At 38.1% G+C, this 16,983-nt stretch overlaps 1 protein-coding gene across 2 annotated transcripts; it reads left to right on the forward strand.

Moving 5' to 3' along the window:
• The first annotated feature begins 273 nt into the window (after positions 1-273).
• Positions 274-16,921, forward strand: LOC113679872 (uncharacterized). Of its 2 annotated transcripts, XM_089211486.1 has the most exons (18): positions 274-608; positions 720-968; positions 1,238-1,352; positions 3,567-3,692; positions 4,152-4,216; positions 4,720-4,828; positions 6,184-6,359; positions 6,541-6,594; positions 6,851-6,934; positions 7,237-7,428; positions 7,932-8,023; positions 8,493-9,049; positions 9,643-9,686; positions 9,861-9,972; positions 11,285-11,327; positions 13,122-13,340; positions 14,602-14,659; positions 15,713-16,921. In XM_089211486.1, exons 1-18 carry the CDS (start codon positions 540-542, stop codon positions 15,872-15,874), a joined length of 2,526 nt encoding a protein of 841 aa, XP_089067612.1. In that variant the 5' UTR covers positions 274-539; the 3' UTR covers positions 15,875-16,921. The 2 variants fall into 2 exon arrangements, with proteins under 2 accessions (XP_089067612.1, XP_089067613.1); XM_089211487.1 differs by lacking the exons at positions 274-608; positions 720-968; positions 1,238-1,352 and adding an exon at positions 2,680-2,839.
• The last annotated feature ends 62 nt before the right edge of the window (positions 16,922-16,983 follow it).

Genomic DNA, 16,983 nt, shown 5'->3' on the forward strand with positions numbered 1-16,983 from the left:
AGGTCAAATTGTTCTTATGAAATTTACGTTTGATCTTTGACTTCGTCTTCATTTCAAAACTTCTCACAAACATAGACCAAACAGGCTTGTTAGCAAGAGTTCCTGCTAGAAATAATTGCGTGAGATGTTACTATTTGTGAAAGAAACCTCACGCAATCTTGCTAATTATTAACCCCGTCAGGAAACATAGATTACTTTTTTCGAAAAAGTCATGCCTTCAGGTAAACTAAGATTTAGTATTAGAGATGTATATTTTTCTTGGGTAGTCATACGGAATTTAATAATGCTCTTAAAATCATAGAGGTTCGATTTTCAAGCTCGTGTACTCTCAAATAATTGAATCAACAAAGTCATAGTAATAAGTTAATTGCCAGTGGCTGAGAGCGGTCTTAGCCAATAGGAAAGTGACAATAGCTTGAGGATGAAATTGACACGCACGTCAGAGGAAGAAGCCGCATAATTTCACATCAAGTTAGATGCACTTTTTCTTTTCTCTTCGTAAGATGTGTTTATAGAGAGGAATACTTAAGCTTTCATCGATGACGGACACAAAACATAGCCGTGGACATTCTAGGAAGTTAAAAGTCGGAGTTGGCGGAAAGCCAGTGGTGGGTTTAGTTGTTGTTCAATCACTTACGATCTCTTCGACGATGCGTTCCATTTTGACAACTAGACTAAATTTAGAGTGAACGCTATATTCGTTGTTATTCTTTTCACAGCAAAGCTGGCAAAATGAAGTCGAAATGCAACCTACTAGTTCCTTGGGAAGGGCAACAGCTGCCCAGAATACAGATTCGTTGCAAGAAAATGGTCCGAGTCGCCATCCCGTCGCTCAGGGAACGCAACAAGCGTTTCCTGCCACTATCCCGCGCGGAAAAAAAGAAGCAACCACATTCCCAGCATTTCACTCAAAGAACGCTCCGGTCAAAGTATCCGTAACTGGAGAATGGGCTCTGAAGGAATGCGAGGTCCTTAACCATTACTTTATTATTACTTCATAAACGGGCGTTGTGATTTCATTTAAAACATTCTGTTATTTGCAGTTACCGAAGTTCAGATTCCCTTGAATTCACTGAGTTTATTCAAGCCATCCGAGCCTTTGTGTTTTAATGCCCTAATTTTAATACTGTACTTAGACTGTCGAGCTTTTTAGCGTATTAAGTGTATAAATGTTGATTTTAGATTACCGGTGTCTGGTATTAGCAATGAAGGAATATTTATGCATTTTGATCTGCAGGAACACACATTCTGGGCTAATAATTTGTTGAAGAGAGGAAAGAGGAGACTTATTTCCGACATCCGTCGTTCGATTGGCGATGGCCAAACTTTGGTTTATGTTTTGGAAACCTTAGGTAAGAATTGAGCATCGCTATTTGATATTGATATTATACAATACTTAGTAGCTTGTAATGTGTATGACTGTTTTACTCTTATAAACAAACAAAGCGAATATCGCCCCTCTTCTATTGTTGATGTCTGCGGTCCATGTTTCCGCTTAGGGAACGAAGCGTCACATGAAATAATTTTTCCCGTATTTCCGTATCAAGAAAGCTTTCTCTACACCTTTTTTTGTTTATGTCGTCGAAGGTTAATATATGTGGTTTTTGGCCAAATATGAAAGAAAGTGGCTCTCAAATCTGACTGGGGAGATTACGGATTGATGAAATCACTCAAACCATGGCGTTACTATCTCCTGATCAGATCTCGTTTGCATATAACCTAGTCACTCCAACACGCCGGTAGTCCGACAGGAAATGAGAACATTCAATCAAAATAAAGGTTTTCATCCCTTCAAAATGATATACTAGTAACTTCTCTCTTCAAAACCCACCATTATTTATGAAAAAGTTGACGAGAAAATGTCTTACAGTGTCGAACAGCTCCCTTTCATCTTGAAAGCGCCATGTAACAGCAAATTATCTCATAAACTAATTCATAATGAAAATATATTGTAGCAAGAAGAGGGGATTACCATTCAGATTTTGACAGTTGAAGTGTAAAGAAACAGTAGATTTTATTTAACTACGACCCGCTTAAGTGATGATGGTATTTCCCATTTCTGGCAAGTCAAATTTGGTCTGCTTTATGTTGCAAACTCCCAACCATTCGTTCATTTTATGTGGTATATTTACCAGAACAGTGATGTTTCCTTGTTGTTGGTTTTCACAATTCTCATTACAATGTTGCTATTTTAATGAAAATTATGATGCTTCTCACTCAATCTAAAGGATAAATTTATCACAATTATGTCACTCAAAGAGGTTTTAATATCAATAATTCCACTTGTTATTAATATGCAAATATGGATAGCTATTGTTCAAAAATAATTCAAAGAATGTGCCAGTCCTTTGTCTTTTATTACATTCACTTATTAGCTTGACACCAAATAAGCAAAATCAAAAGCTAATATATTTAGCGATGATTAATTTCTTCTACCAGTGAAACCAGAGTGAACTGATTTTGCTGTGAAATATCACATTGCTATCCTGATGTATTTCAAATTTTGGGAAGCCTTATATGTAGGCATCTACATGTAGTAAATGTGCTTGGTTTAGTCCTGAAATTGTTATGGAGTGTGTTACTGTCAACTCATCAACCCAATGGTATTGTCTGCAAACACTTAAACAATCACTGTATTTCTCATCAACTAATTCTGGCATTATACAAATTCATTGGAGTATGCCATATTTGTCAAATTCACATTGGTATTACTTTTGTCTATCAAATGGTGCATCAGGACCTCTTATTGCAGTGAAGAAATGGTTTTCAGTGTAGCTGGTGATGGGTTTTTGAAACTGCTTTGATCATGTGAAAATGCTGAAATGGCAGAAACGAAGAAGTAAATGTGTTGTGTTTTTCATGTTGATGTTAGTGATATTGGAATCCTTGGTGTATCTAATCCATGTTTGTTGACATGTTACTGTACCAAGTGTTGGGAAAAGATTTGCTGTTTTTGTCAGTAATCTGTGGTTAATTCAATGTTCTGTCTTGATTTGAGACTTTTTAAACAAAAATACTCTTTTACTAAACATGTTTCTGTGAGTAAAATATGTTTTCTTAGCAGATTTTATGTTTATGGCAGGTATTCTTGCTTTACTAGATTAAACAAGTTCTCCTTGAACTCTGTCCAAAAGTGAAACCCATACACTTCATGCTGTAACATTAAACACACAGTTTCTAATTACTACAAATGTTAGTAACATGATGTAGTTTGTGGCTTGGGATGTCGTTCCCTGGTTAACATGAAATAATTTTTTGTCCTCCACATAGGTGTTTATACTTCAACATCAATATTTGGTAGTAACATGCTCATAGTGAGAGTTAAAACATTCTTGTAAACTGCATTATTAACTTTCTCAGGATCAAAGAGAATTATCATTGAACTAAAATCATCAATGGTTGGCTCCCAGGACCTCAAATTTTTGGAAGAAAATTTAAAGTTTGGTCTCTTAATGTAATCCACAGAAAGAGGAATTTTAAAAATTTTTAAATTTTTTCTTTGTGGTTCAGCTGTCCATTGCATGTAGTTTTAAAGTATGTGTACTGATCATCTTTCTGTATTTCAGCTGGTCAGAAGATTCCAGGGGTTTATGCTCGTCCAGTGACCAGGGCACAAAAACTGGAAAATCTACAGCTATGCATGAGTTTCATGGGAAACAGGAATATAAACTTACAGGGAATCTATGTTGGAGGTAAGGAACACTTTCTTGTTGCCATTTTAATTTGCTGTTTTATGAACAGTAAAGGCAACTGCGTTAAAACTTTGTTATTTTTAACTGAGTTCTTGTTGGTTTCCATCCTCGTTATGGCTTTTTTTTGGGGGGGAGGGGGGGTGTTCTTCAATTTTCCTCCTTCTGCAGAAATCAACACTGCATATTCCATTTCAATCTTTAAACAGTGGACTTAGAGCCACCTTGTGGAAGTGCAAATGCTAAAATCCGATTGATGTGTTGTTTATATGAGTATCTTAATAAGAATAAATAGAATTTTGAGGTTTTAGAAAGTATTTCAAACTATAAACGGAGATTATTTTGTATTCAGGTGGAAGCACTTTTACTTTTACTATTTTAATGTAGAAACATTAAATAAATGTAGAAAGATTGGGAAATCCTAAATTTATCATTATTAATTCTTACCCTTTATTTCTTTAGATCTTATTGATGGTAATGTGAAATCTGTGCTGAATCTCTGTAGAAATATCAAAGCACAGTTTGAGGTGAGCTTTCCACAGTCAACTGACACCTAGAAATATCCTTTTCTATTTTTAAGTGCATGTGTTAGGGCGATGTCTGCCTTGAGAAGAGTTGCAATAAAAAACCCAAAGGATCCAAATGGCTGCTAGCTGTGGCTGAATTCAGAGACAGTTCTCTTGGTTTGTGAATGCAAGCAATTTGAGCTTGTGTTGTTATTTATCTTCTTAACCCTTTGAACCCTAAGAGTGACCACCATCTGAATTCTCCTTACAATATCACCCCTGAATCAAACACCAAAGTCATGAGAATAATGGAAATGATCACCAACTAAAGGAGCTCTTGATTATTGAAGAGATTCTCCTTGTCAGCACCTTAGGAAATGTACAGAGAGCAGTATGGAGAATATGCAAACTGATGTTGGGGTATAAAGGGCTATTAGAGTTGACAGACCAATTAGAAAATGAAATCTCCAGATGGGAGTGTTGATTTATCACAGCTTGTATGATTGAACTTCTGTTTACTGTAGGGAGGATGGGTGTCTCCTGATGGGCCGCGCCCAGGCTCTTCTGGATCCACCAAGGAGGAAGATTTCCGACTGATGAATGGCACAGCACCTCAACATACTTTGACAAATGGTAATTGTGATATTATTTTTTAAAATCCTTGTGCATATCATGAGTGGTTGTGGGGTAATGAGGATTTCCTTGGTGCATATTTTGCCTATTACCATTCATTACTAATTTCAATAAATAATTTGCTATTCAGTTCTGAAAAATTGGAGTTGGATCTGGGTATCATTAGGAATGCCTCTGTTTATTGTATGTAAGTTAATTCCCTGTGAAAACCTTTTCATGTTACCTGGGTTTCCATAAGTTTTGTTTGGGTGGCAGGCATTCAGAAATTACTCAGCTTTGGATCTCAATTTTTTAATAGATAGGAACTATAAAGCTTGAAACCCAAATTTGTCAATATTTACTGTCATTTCTGATTATCATTGGTTGATGATTGAGTAGCAAGGCAAAACTCTTCACAGAGAGGGGTGAAGTTTCCTTGCTGATGGCTCTTATATGTATCTTATGTCATGGGTTATAGATTTAATTCATTCATCAGAGGCTTATATGAAGACTCTCAGATCATTGACAGTATCTGAGCAACTGTTCAACTATCCCCTTCCTTAATCCAATGTTAACCCTCAGTAACTTGTTATCGCATGACTGTTGTTGAGCCAGGGGAGGGGTAGGTGCATAGTTGCTCAGATAATAACATTGATCCAGACTAGATCCAGATCCAGATCCAGATTAATCCAATGTTAACCCTCAGTAACTTATTATCATATGACTGTTGTTGAGCCAAGGGAGGGGTAGGTGCATAGTTGCTCAGATTATAACATTGATCCAGACTTTCTTGTACCTAACATGTTTTGGTGTTTCATTGAAAAAACGTGGAAGGCTTTCAAAATTTCTCAATCCTGTTCAATCCTGAACGGCTAAGAATATATTTTTTCAGGCCTTATTTTCACTACTGCTCAAGTAGTGCACATTACTGCGAGGATCACTTTCATTCACATCTTTATCCACAGTTCAAATATATGACTTTCATATATTCTTAGCCATTCCTTCATCACTCCACGGGTTTATTTGAAACCAACATAATGACCAGCTCCCAGTTGGCTTGTTAGCTCAGTTGGTAGAGTGCTGCACTGGTATTGCAGAGGTCATAGGTTCAAATCCCATACAGGCCTGAATTTTTTTCAGGCCTTATTTTCACTACTGCTCAAGTAGTGCACATTACTGCAAGGATCACTTTCATTCACCTCTTCAATCCTGTTTGGCAAGATGTGGCAAACATCTGATTGTGTGCTTTTGTGGTCCTTCACCCATTTTCATGCAGAATGTAGTCCCTAGAATCAAATCAAGTGACTTATGAAATAAATCTCATGTACAAATAGCATGCATCAGTCTCAGCTTTTCTTCCATTGTGGCTGCTTCAGGTTATGATGTGGATCCTCGACTACATGGGAACAGTTCTGGATACCACTCAGATGATGCATCTCCCATAAAGAAGAGCGAGGGAGCCCCATTCCAAGAGTTCCGCATGCCAGGAATGCTTGACAGTCATGACGATCATTCCAGGAAAATTGTGCAACCCTCTGATGTTGTTATAATGGTATTATTATTTAAGATTGTCAAAAAACAAATAAGCAAATGGTTTTAATCAAACTTACAAATATCAATTGATTGAAATTTTTCCAATATATGAACAACAGGCCTCAGGTTGTGCCATAGTTTATTTGATTAGGAAATTGTCAACATGTAAGAAGTGACATTGTGTTTTAATTGTGTTGCAGAGCCGAACAGAATTGAACAAAAGAGGAGTCTTACAGACTAGTGAGAATCCACAAGTGAGTGTACATTAAGTCGTTCTGTGAATACCATTTGTCCTTTTTTCAATGAACAATCATCAAAGGTTCTGTGATGGTTTTGGAGGATTTACTGAGTGTCATTTATCTTCTTGACGAAAGAAGCGCATTACACGATTGTGGTTAATATGACCAACCCTGGATGGCAAGATTTTTTTTCACTTACATTGTGTAGCATTTTTGAAGATTATGGGTTTTTTTTATTGTCTGATCTTTTCTCTTTGCGATTATCTTGTAGATTCGCACAAACGGAACCATTTCATTGGAAGAAAGACTGAAGACATTGTTGAGCTCTCCAAATCCTGGAGGACAGGCTGGAGAGGTCAGAACACAAATTGAACCAATGAAGTATACATTTATTTTAATTTATGGTGCTATGACTTTGTATTGTGAGTTGATAGTCTCTCAAAAATCGAGGCTTGATTCAAGTTTTGAGACGTTCGGGCCTGTTCGAGAAATTGATGAGTCGAGTCTCGAGGCGTTCGAGACTTTCCGAGGGATTAAGTTCCGCGACGTTTGAAACCATTCGAGGAATAATCAAGTCAAGTTCTTTAAAATTTCGCGCCGAGGAAACAGAGCTAATTGCACTCATATTTACCCCAATCCTCAATTTTGCTCTGACAGGAAACTGAGGAAGAGCTTATAATTCCACCGCCACCAAAGGGAAATCATTTTGATGATGATGATGATGATGATGGTGATGTTGAGAGAAGACTGCAGTCGTTGCTGGATGTCGCCGAGGAAGACAAACCTGATATGGAGATGAAAACAAAGGACTTTAGTGGCTTGAAGGAGCTTGACAGGATTGGTTATGTGGTAAGTCCAATTGGAATTGATATATTTGGTGAAAATGATATTTATTCTGTTACCTAAAGAGTCATTGTTTGGTAATCTTTAATGTAATTAATCCAAAGGAAAGCAGTTACCAAAATAAGGCATTATCATGCTGGAGGCTGTCTTAATCATTTCCACTAAGAGACCAACAGAAAGTACTGTAGAAAGTTTTAACAATTTGGTTAAGCAAATTCGCATGTCTTCTCCAAAATACAGTGGCCGGCGGAAAAGTCATTCTTGTAGGAATTGAAATTCACTTTATGTATCGCCTACACACTTTTTGTGTGTTATTTGTTAACACAATGATGGAGAGTGGAAAGGAGAAAAAACTCTATTACGTAGCTATCTCATACAGAAATGACCCGATTTTTCCAACGTCCCGGCAAAAGGAAACTGGTTTTTATTATCAGTGATTTTGAAAAGTCGGAGTTAAATTTCAATAGTGTGAGTAGCAACTCAACTTTTACACAATTTTCGATCTTAAGCCAAGTCACCCATCACAAAAGACAAGAAATGTTCAGAGAGGGCGTAGTCAAGCAAGGACTAGCAGTTTCACAGGCAGCGGTAAACCTGCAAGGTAAATGATATATAACTGAAGGTTTTAAAGGCAATACAATATTTGAGTCTTTTTTGCGAAAAACAGTTGCGCTTAAATGTGGAGATTCACTTTGGAATCAATTGATTTATTAACTACGGTATGGAAATGGTTTTAAGAAAACCCGCCCCAGTTTCTTAACCAATCAGATGCTAAACCAAAACCAGTCCTAGCTTAGTCCTGTACAGCTTCGCAAATGATCCCAGTTCCTCGCTTTTTTCCCCCACGTTTAACCCTGGCAGCTTTTATTTTCTTTAATGATTGTCTCCTTCTGAATTAACTCTTAATTCTGATGGGTGGTTTTTATCACTATGGCGTTGGTTGTACGATAACTAGTAGAAGTGGGCTCTGCTTGGTATTTCCCTTTCACTTGTTCGCTTCAAAAACTCCTTGAATAATTAAACTCTTTTTTCCCGTTTTTTTTTTTTTTTCGAAATCTTTTCTTTAACAGAGGAGCAAAATTACCAGCAGCACCACTAAAAAGACAGACAAGGCTCGAGTCCGATTCGCCGGTTCAATCGCCAAGATTTCACCGAAAATTGGCAACTGCTGTAGGATTACCAACTAGAGCAACAGTTGTTCCATCCGAAGTACAGGCCTCGCGGCCACAAACGCAAAGAGCAAAGGAGAGGTCTGGTGGCGAGAACAGCACGTACAGTGAAAGTGGTCATGCTAAGAGGCTTGTTAAAGGTGAAGGCACACCACCAAAGAATTTCCAAAGAACAAATTCACGGTCAAGCTTTTTGAAACAGGTCGCTGAAAAGCTGGCGGATAGATCGACGACACCAACTGTTTCTGGATCAGAGTCTGTGTCTCCAGCAGAGACACCAATGCTGCCTACTCTTTCACCCGCATCTTCAGTGGCCACGTTTGTGTTTGTTAGTGAATCAGACTCATCTGGTTTAAGTTCTGATGAAGAAGAAGAAGATCGTCGTTGGCGGAGACGTCCATCCGTTTCTTCAAATAGAAGCAGAGGTGGGAGAGACAAAAGAAACTCGTTGGCGTCAGGTATGTTTCTCTGTGATTCCCTAATCTTTTTAGCCTTTTTGGCAGATAATATGGGTCAGTTTTGGTGAGCGCACGCAGAACTCTGCATTCAATAGTCCGCGATTAAGCCATAATTTGATAATTTTGGTTTTTGTGTGCAGAACAAGAAGGTTATCCTCATGGTGCCCCTGTTTACCTAGGAATATAAATGGATTCAAACTTCTTAAAAGTAACCTGTGATTGGTCAGCATTCTATCAAAGTGGGATGACCTTGCTTGAAGTCCCTTCATGCCGCTTTCTGCCTCGAACTCGTTTGAAGAACTTTGTATATATAAATCCTTTTTTTACGACATGAATTACTTACAATACATAAACTCTATCACAACACATCACCAACAATACGTTACTTACGATACATTACTTGCAATCAGCTGCTTACGAATTCATTTGAAGAAAATTTTGATCATGAGAAGGTTGATCAACATAGTCAGGACATGTTTTAATTTTTTATATCAACTGAGAAATCTCAAGGACTCTTCCATCTTTTTCGTCAGGAGCTAGCTCTAAGTAAAGAGCGTCGTTCACCTGTTTTGTTTCTGTTGCTCCTTTTACAGGGAAAGCAAAGAGTACTCCAGATTTGCAAGAAATTCGTACACAGGTAATTTTTTGGAGGACATTGTTTGCGTTTAAGTGAGACTTTTAACGAAGTTAACATACGGAAGATTTGGTGCTAAACTAGATGGAATGTTCAGCGTAAATAGTAGTGGTAAACTTGGTTGTTCTGATGTTATTCTGGTGGTTTGCGTAATTTTTTTTATCTTTTCATCTGCAGCTGGAATTCTTAGAGGAGATGTACAGTGAGATCTTGAATAGCAAGGATGTTGAATCAAAGGATTCTAAAAAGTCCAGCAATAAATTCAGCCAAAGAGCAGCTGCAATGCAGGGTGGGTGTCCTCACAGCTGTAACTCATCCAACTAGGGCTCCGTTAAACTGGGTATTATGGAGATTCGTTACAAAGCGCTTCTGCGCAGCCGTGACCTGCGACCACGCCCTCATTTAGTAGCGCTTCAGCGCGTGTGTTTCTTCGCCCGTGGAAAAGTAAGAGTCTTCCCGCGGGTGGAGTAACCCGCGTCTTGCAGGCAAGCGAAGCCGTTGTTACGTTTCGTCACGCAATCTGAGAGTTGCGTGTCGATTACGTCATGCAGTCTGAGAGAGCGAGATGTAGACAAGACTAGACAACGTAACCACAGGTGCTAATGATACAATTCCCCTTCAAGCGAGTTATGATTTTAGCGGTCCTTTCAAAGACACTCAAAATCTCTCGCTAAGAATCATTGAGTTTGCCTTGTAAGTATTTGAATTTTAATTGCTCAGGGTCGGCCAGGGTTTTTGGGTATTCGGTATTCAGGGGCGTTTTAAATCGGGTATACGGTATATTGCAGCTTAAATATGGGTATTCAGTATATCACTTTCTTTGAATTTCAGGTATAAAGTATTCAAAGCTTCGATTATTTTTGGGTATATTTGGAGGAATTTGGGGTATTTTGGGGTATTTTGTCGATTTTTTTTCGGGTATATTGGTATTCCACTACCCCCCCTGGCCGACCCTGATTGCTGGTTTTCACGTGACGTCACTAAATTTCAGACTTCAGAACTATTGATCCTCCTGAGATTTTACTTTCATGATGTATTAGAGCAGCTAAAAACTAATATTCAGACAAATTTTCACTCCAAATGGGTTCTTGGTTTAGTGATAGACTACTCTTGAATTTCTAAGCTTTTGCGTGACGTGGCCTTTTACATGACGAGCGAGAGAGCTGTTATGTTGGTTTAAAAGGTGACTTATTTAGGGAAATTCAGCTATCTGAACAGTTCTTGTATTAGAATAAAGTATTATTGTTACGTTTATGAGTTCTTAGAGAGATAAATTCACGCTTTTGTAGCAAAACTCAGTGACAGATGTTTCTGCTGGTTTCCGGCCGCCATGTTGGTGCCCATCTAGGTGGGCACCAGCATGGCGGCTCCATACAAATCTCTATAAATTTGGGAAAAACGTTTCTCCTCATATCTTCCGTAAGAAAAATTGCTGTGACCTGAATCTTGGCGAGAGTCTTTACATATCTAGCTTCTTTCTATTTCCAGATTCTAGACTAAATCGATTGAACGGTTTTTATTTTTTATTTTGATCTATTTTGAATGGCGTGACACTGAAAACCAGCAATATATTTAGCCCTGTGCATTTTTTTTTTTTGCAGCTAGCTTGACGAGTTATAAAAAACAGAGGAACAAAGACATCAAGTAAGGCTAATGTTTCATTTCTAGAATGATTAAGATTTTATGAGAAATTTGGGAAGCCCCAGATTTAAGGCTGGGACATTGTGGAGGAAAAGTTGCTTCGACATGCCTCTGTGATGAATTGTTTCGCTAGGTTCTTGCAGGAAACAAGTCACAGAGACTTATTTTATTTATTCAAACATTGAACGAATTCAAACAAGTTTGAATTTGTAGGCCTTTTTTCCGGAAAAAATTGTCTCACATGAATTGAGATTTTTACGTCGTGTGACATGCAAGGATTGATATGACGTGGTTCCGCTCCATGTCGCTGCAACGTAACGCTTCATTTCCCAAATTTCATGATTAATTTGGGTTCTTTACTTTATTTTATCTCATGTTGTTATTGACTTATTTTGTGACTGGAAGGTTGCATTTTGATAGAAGGAAATTCATCGGAGTTGTGTACTAATCCACTAAAGAAACACCAAATTTCTAACAACTCGCTGAATTTTACAAAGATGCTTACAATACAAATTAAGGCGAAATGAGAATCATTTGATGTCATTAACTTTACACTTTTTTCCTTTTTTTGGAAAGTCTTTTTCCGCGTCGAAATAAAAGTAAAAAAGTTGTCAGAACCTCTTTCCATCAGTGTCGCGTTTTTTTTACCCAGTTATGTTCTTAACATGTTAACGACAAATGATAAGAATATAAAAAAAAAGAAGAAAACTATACGATATTCAGTTTAAATATGGTGTTTTTGCCTATTCATTTGTCGGAGTGTTTGCATTCTTTATAAATAGAGCCTGTCTGAGTTTCCAATATAGCTTTCAAGAGCATCGTTTCCGAGGAAACAAAGCACATTAATTTGTTGAAAACATGACTTGATGTATGTTTTTAGAAATTGCTGACAAACGATTTAGGTGTTCATTGCTTTTATTGTGCTTGACATTGTCGTTTTAGGAAGTTGTACAGAGCCATGTGTGCTCATCTGAACTATTTGAAACTCAATATATTCACGGCTGAGATGGCTTTTTATAATTGATCAGATACTGGCTTATCATCTCTGATATTCTGTCACAACTACACGAATAATGTAACCAATATATTTTAGTGCGTATTTGTGTGGCTCTAAATAAAAAGCAAGTAATTTGCGGGGGACGAAGCCATGGAAATCGAATGAGAGGTTAAACAGGCCCAATTTTCGACCATCATTTTCCTACTTTCAATAAACTTTTCTACAATATTTTTACACAATTCTGAGGCCAATTTCCAGAGCCTTCTTAACTTCATTGCCGTTCTTGGTATTAAGAAAAACCTTTTTCCCGGATAGACAAAATGAATTAAAAACAAAAACCTTTTAACGGAAACCACTCGAGTTATTGGCGTCAAGTGGTTTATAGTAAGGTATGCGTTGGGCCTCTATTGACGTCACCATGGTTACGAATTTAGACAGAGTTTTTCCCGTCTTATCGCTTTCATTGGCAAGAGTTTTACGGTTGGCATTTCTTGTAAGCATAATTTGCGTGAACATCATAGAATGCCAGAGCAGAAAAGGTATATGTTACGAACTTTGGGTTAACATATCAAGCCACAGTAGAGATATTTAGAAGCGCTTTTTACGTGAACTGCAAACGGCAAGAATCGAACTTTTGCTCTCTATGGTTCAACTGGTTTTGCCGCAATATAGAAATATTTCCATTTTCTGCAATTAGAAGATTCTTTTTGTACTTTCCTGTTGGATATGTTCACTTTAAGGATCAGAAGAGAAGTAATTCGTTCGCCTAGCTGAATATCCTCATTCGCTTCCTTCCACAGGGCAGTAAACAAGCGATTTGGTCGCTTAGAATCACACGTAGTCACTCTCGCCAGAAGTGTAGCTCATTTGTCATCAGAGTTACGTTCACAAGCTTCGCTCAGTCAGGATGTGGACGACATGAGACGACAAGTACAAGACCAACAGCTCAAAACTAAAGAGGAGGGTGACCCGGCCAAGGAAAGCGCCCAGCTGCAGTCAAGAGTGAAAAAACTTAAAAGGTACTTCTTGACAGTTTATTTCTACAGTGGGCTTTTTTAGCCCTGAAATATCAAATCCTTTAAGACTAATTTCGCGGTATATACAAACATCCCTGTAAGGCCAGTTTCTCTTTTTCCCTCCCCCCCTCCCCTCCCTCCTACATTTCCCTTCATGACTGGACTCAATATCCTGAGGAGATGAGAGAATTCGGAACCAATGAACAACTTCGGACATTTCAGATAGGCAGACTTGTTTGAACTTGAAAAAGTTTCCTATTGGTTTTTTTTAATATGTATGCGTAAATCTAAGACGTTACAACTTTTTTTATTTTTGTTATAATTTTTTTTACATTCTCTAATCTAAGCATACCTATGGATAGTGATAGCGCGCGGTGTCTGAACAGTTTACACTAATTACTATATAGATCCTATCGAGGTCCCCTCATTACGATCCCTCTTGTAAGTTACCAATTTAATGAAATGCTTAAAACGAACAATATCCTTTCATGCGGCTTAACTACTGCCAGTAGAATATAGATAATGGAACTTCGATGTACCAGAATCTTACCATACCTGACACGATTCAGACGCTTAACAATTAAGTTATTGAACATTCTTTGAAACTGGATTGTCGTCATAGAGAAGAGGCTGAATGCGAAACATTAAGGGGATAAATTTTTAAAGCAACTGTGATGTTGCGTCGGTGGAGGAGTTGAACAAGATAATTTTGATATTATTAACTGAGTCGAAAATGTAAATTGTTGGCCCTTCGTCAGAGCGAATCGTCTGACGAAGTGCGAACGCTCGAAACGTCAGCTTTGAAACTCTTTAAGGGGGCCAATTTACATATATTCAGTTGATAATACCAAAATTGTCTTTAATGCGAAACAGTTTAACAACTTAAAATTTGACTGAATCCTTAATTTCTGAAACTGCGTCGTAATGCTCTAAAGATGAGCGAACGAATTTGTTAAAAATAGTAGAAAGTACGTCACGTTCGCTATGTTTAGATCTGAACCAGGGAAATTGGATAGTGTGTATGAAGTCGCGCTTGCGGTTAAGCAACCACGGCAGAAAAAAAAAGCCGGAAGAAAATTTTCTTCCGTAGTTTCAATGATTTAGTTGGGTTTTCCTTTTCTTGCGAGAAAACGTTTTAACTTGTTAAATACCGTTTTGTACTGAACTCACGTTGTTCCTGGTTGGGAACCAAACATAAGGAACGTGCAATTTTGTAAGTGATCTGAAGGATATTTAACATGGCCTCTGTTTTTGTCTTTTTTAGCTTTTTCGGTGAGGATCCTCCTCTTCTCGCACTCTTTCTGAAGAAGCTCGGATATGAGGTAATGCGTAATAACGCCGAGTGACGGCTCGTGACGTAAATGTGCATTTTTAGCGACACGAGCCTGTGGAATACTTTTTTGTCGGAGGTTTTTCTGGTTTCTGAGTCATGGTGTTGTCAGAAGTAATACCACGACTCCTAGTTGGGATATTAGTCCATTTTCAGCATTTTCCAAATTTTCCCTTAGAGTTCAACAGGACATATTTTAACCCCAGGGTGGGAACTGCGGGAGTTGAGTGTCTTTCCCACGAACGCAACAAGGTGAACTCAACTCAGTCCTTCCCTGACCTCTTTGGGTCAAACACACCATCGATCGACTGTTTGATGTGACAATCGCTGTCTCGTATATGAAACTATATTTACGGTTAAGTTTTTGTAGCCACAAATTCAATGAAAAACGCTGTTTATTGCAACCCACTCTTCCGAGTTACGTGATACGTATTCAGAGAAGTGGAAAAGCTTCTTCATTTATAGTTCCTGTACGCCAAAAAAAATACGTAACCGGAGTTGGCCATTCAGGAATTGGTCAATATGTAAGAAAGTCTTTTGTGTCACCGGAACGTCACGAATTTATTTTAAGTCCGGGTAAATGAGACTGAATTTCCTTGAAGGCTGTATCGTTATAGAAACATTTTTTGGCCTATTTTAAGTAGCTCTCCTTTTTGAAATCGCAATAGGGAATAAAAAATAGCCATATGTGCGTCGACAAACTATGCGGTGCTTATTCGTTTTCCAGCAAAATATATTGCCGTATTCAGTAGTTTCATTCACGATTGTCAAAATTCCCGCAACCAATCCATCATTTCATTCGTCTGAACCCTTTACACCCTAATATCAGTATGTATATTCCCCATACTGTTCTCCACACATTTCCTAAAGTGCTGACAAGGAGAATTTGTGTAACAATCAAAGGCTTCTTAAGTTGGTGATCGTTTCCTTTTTTTCCTATGACCTTAAATCTGTGATTCGGGGGTGATGTTTGAAGGAGAAATTTGATGAAAATCATTCTTTGGGGTCAAAGGATTAACTATGTTCTCACTTCGTGTTCCAACAGAGATTTGTAGACAACTTTGAAGCCGAACAAGTTGGCATTCTGGAGGTGGCCTACATGACAGAAGAACGATTACAAGGCCTCGGAATTCCACTGGGTCCGAGGTTGAGAATTATGGAAGAAGTTAAGAAATTTGCCTTGGAACACACAAAGAAAGTCCGCTAAACTTTGTAACATGTATCTTAATTTATATACGTGGCTTTCTTTGTCCCTTTTTGAAAATTATTTATGATACGGAAGAGAGAGGGTCGAACAAAAAAGAATATGCGCAACCAGGTTGCCAAGTTAGCATTCCGCCTTGGCATGCTTCACCGGTCACGCAATCGTCCCAAAAGTTGAGTTTGAGATCTTCGACTAAACTCATTTTCAGTTGCACAAAGACAGTTGTGATAGCAATCTTAGCTGGCGTGTAGGCCCTAATCAGTGCTGCAGGACGTGCGTTCCTTCGCCAGGCGGGAATATTTAAGAGACGGGGAGAGGCTAGGTTTACCATGGGTCAGGCACAAATTATCATTTCTAGATCCTCTCGCTAGACCTCTCGCTAGTTCGCGATGCTCTCCCGCGGGCGAATAAATGCTCGTGCTGAAGCGCTCATAATGAGGGCTTGCTCCCAGGCTTCAGAAATCTCGTCAGTTGTCAAAAATTAAGTATTGGTTATGGACATGACCTAAGACTTGTCAGTGACGCTTCTTAAAGAGAATTCACTAGCTTTATTTGTATGTTTGAGGTCAGAATTCTTAAAGGTGCCCTGTTTGTTGCTATTTCATTCGTATTAATTTTAGGACTAGTGTCGTGTCCTTGGATTTTTAAAAAGCAGGTGTAAAAATGAATTTGAAAATATTTTTACAACGGATAATTTTTACCTCGATGCAAGACCTCAACTGAATCATAAATTATCTATTTTTATATAACCACTGTCCATGCATATGTTTCATAAAGTAACCGTCAAGATATTTATAGGATAATGCGTTACTTTCGTTACTTTCAAATCGCTACGTCAAGTCGATGTAGGCCCTACTAAACTTGATTCATGGGCAACATTGTTGAAAAAACTTCAAATATATTTTCAAAATTGCATAACTCGGTGACATTTCAAATTTAGTACTTTACGCAAGTGGGGTATTCGTTCATAATATTTCAAAATAGCTTCAGAGAGATGTATATTTCCCCAGTTGATATTTTATAATAAAGACATTATATGTACAGTTATAATCCTGTCTGTACACTTTCTCGCGATCACCGTGCCTGAAGTGTTACCCCACCCCCTCCCCTCT

This window comes from Pocillopora damicornis, chromosome 7 (genome assembly GCF_964200805.1).
Source record: "Pocillopora damicornis chromosome 7, jaPocDami1.2, whole genome shotgun sequence".
Classification (NCBI taxonomy): Eukaryota; Metazoa; Cnidaria; class Anthozoa; order Scleractinia; family Pocilloporidae; genus Pocillopora; species Pocillopora damicornis.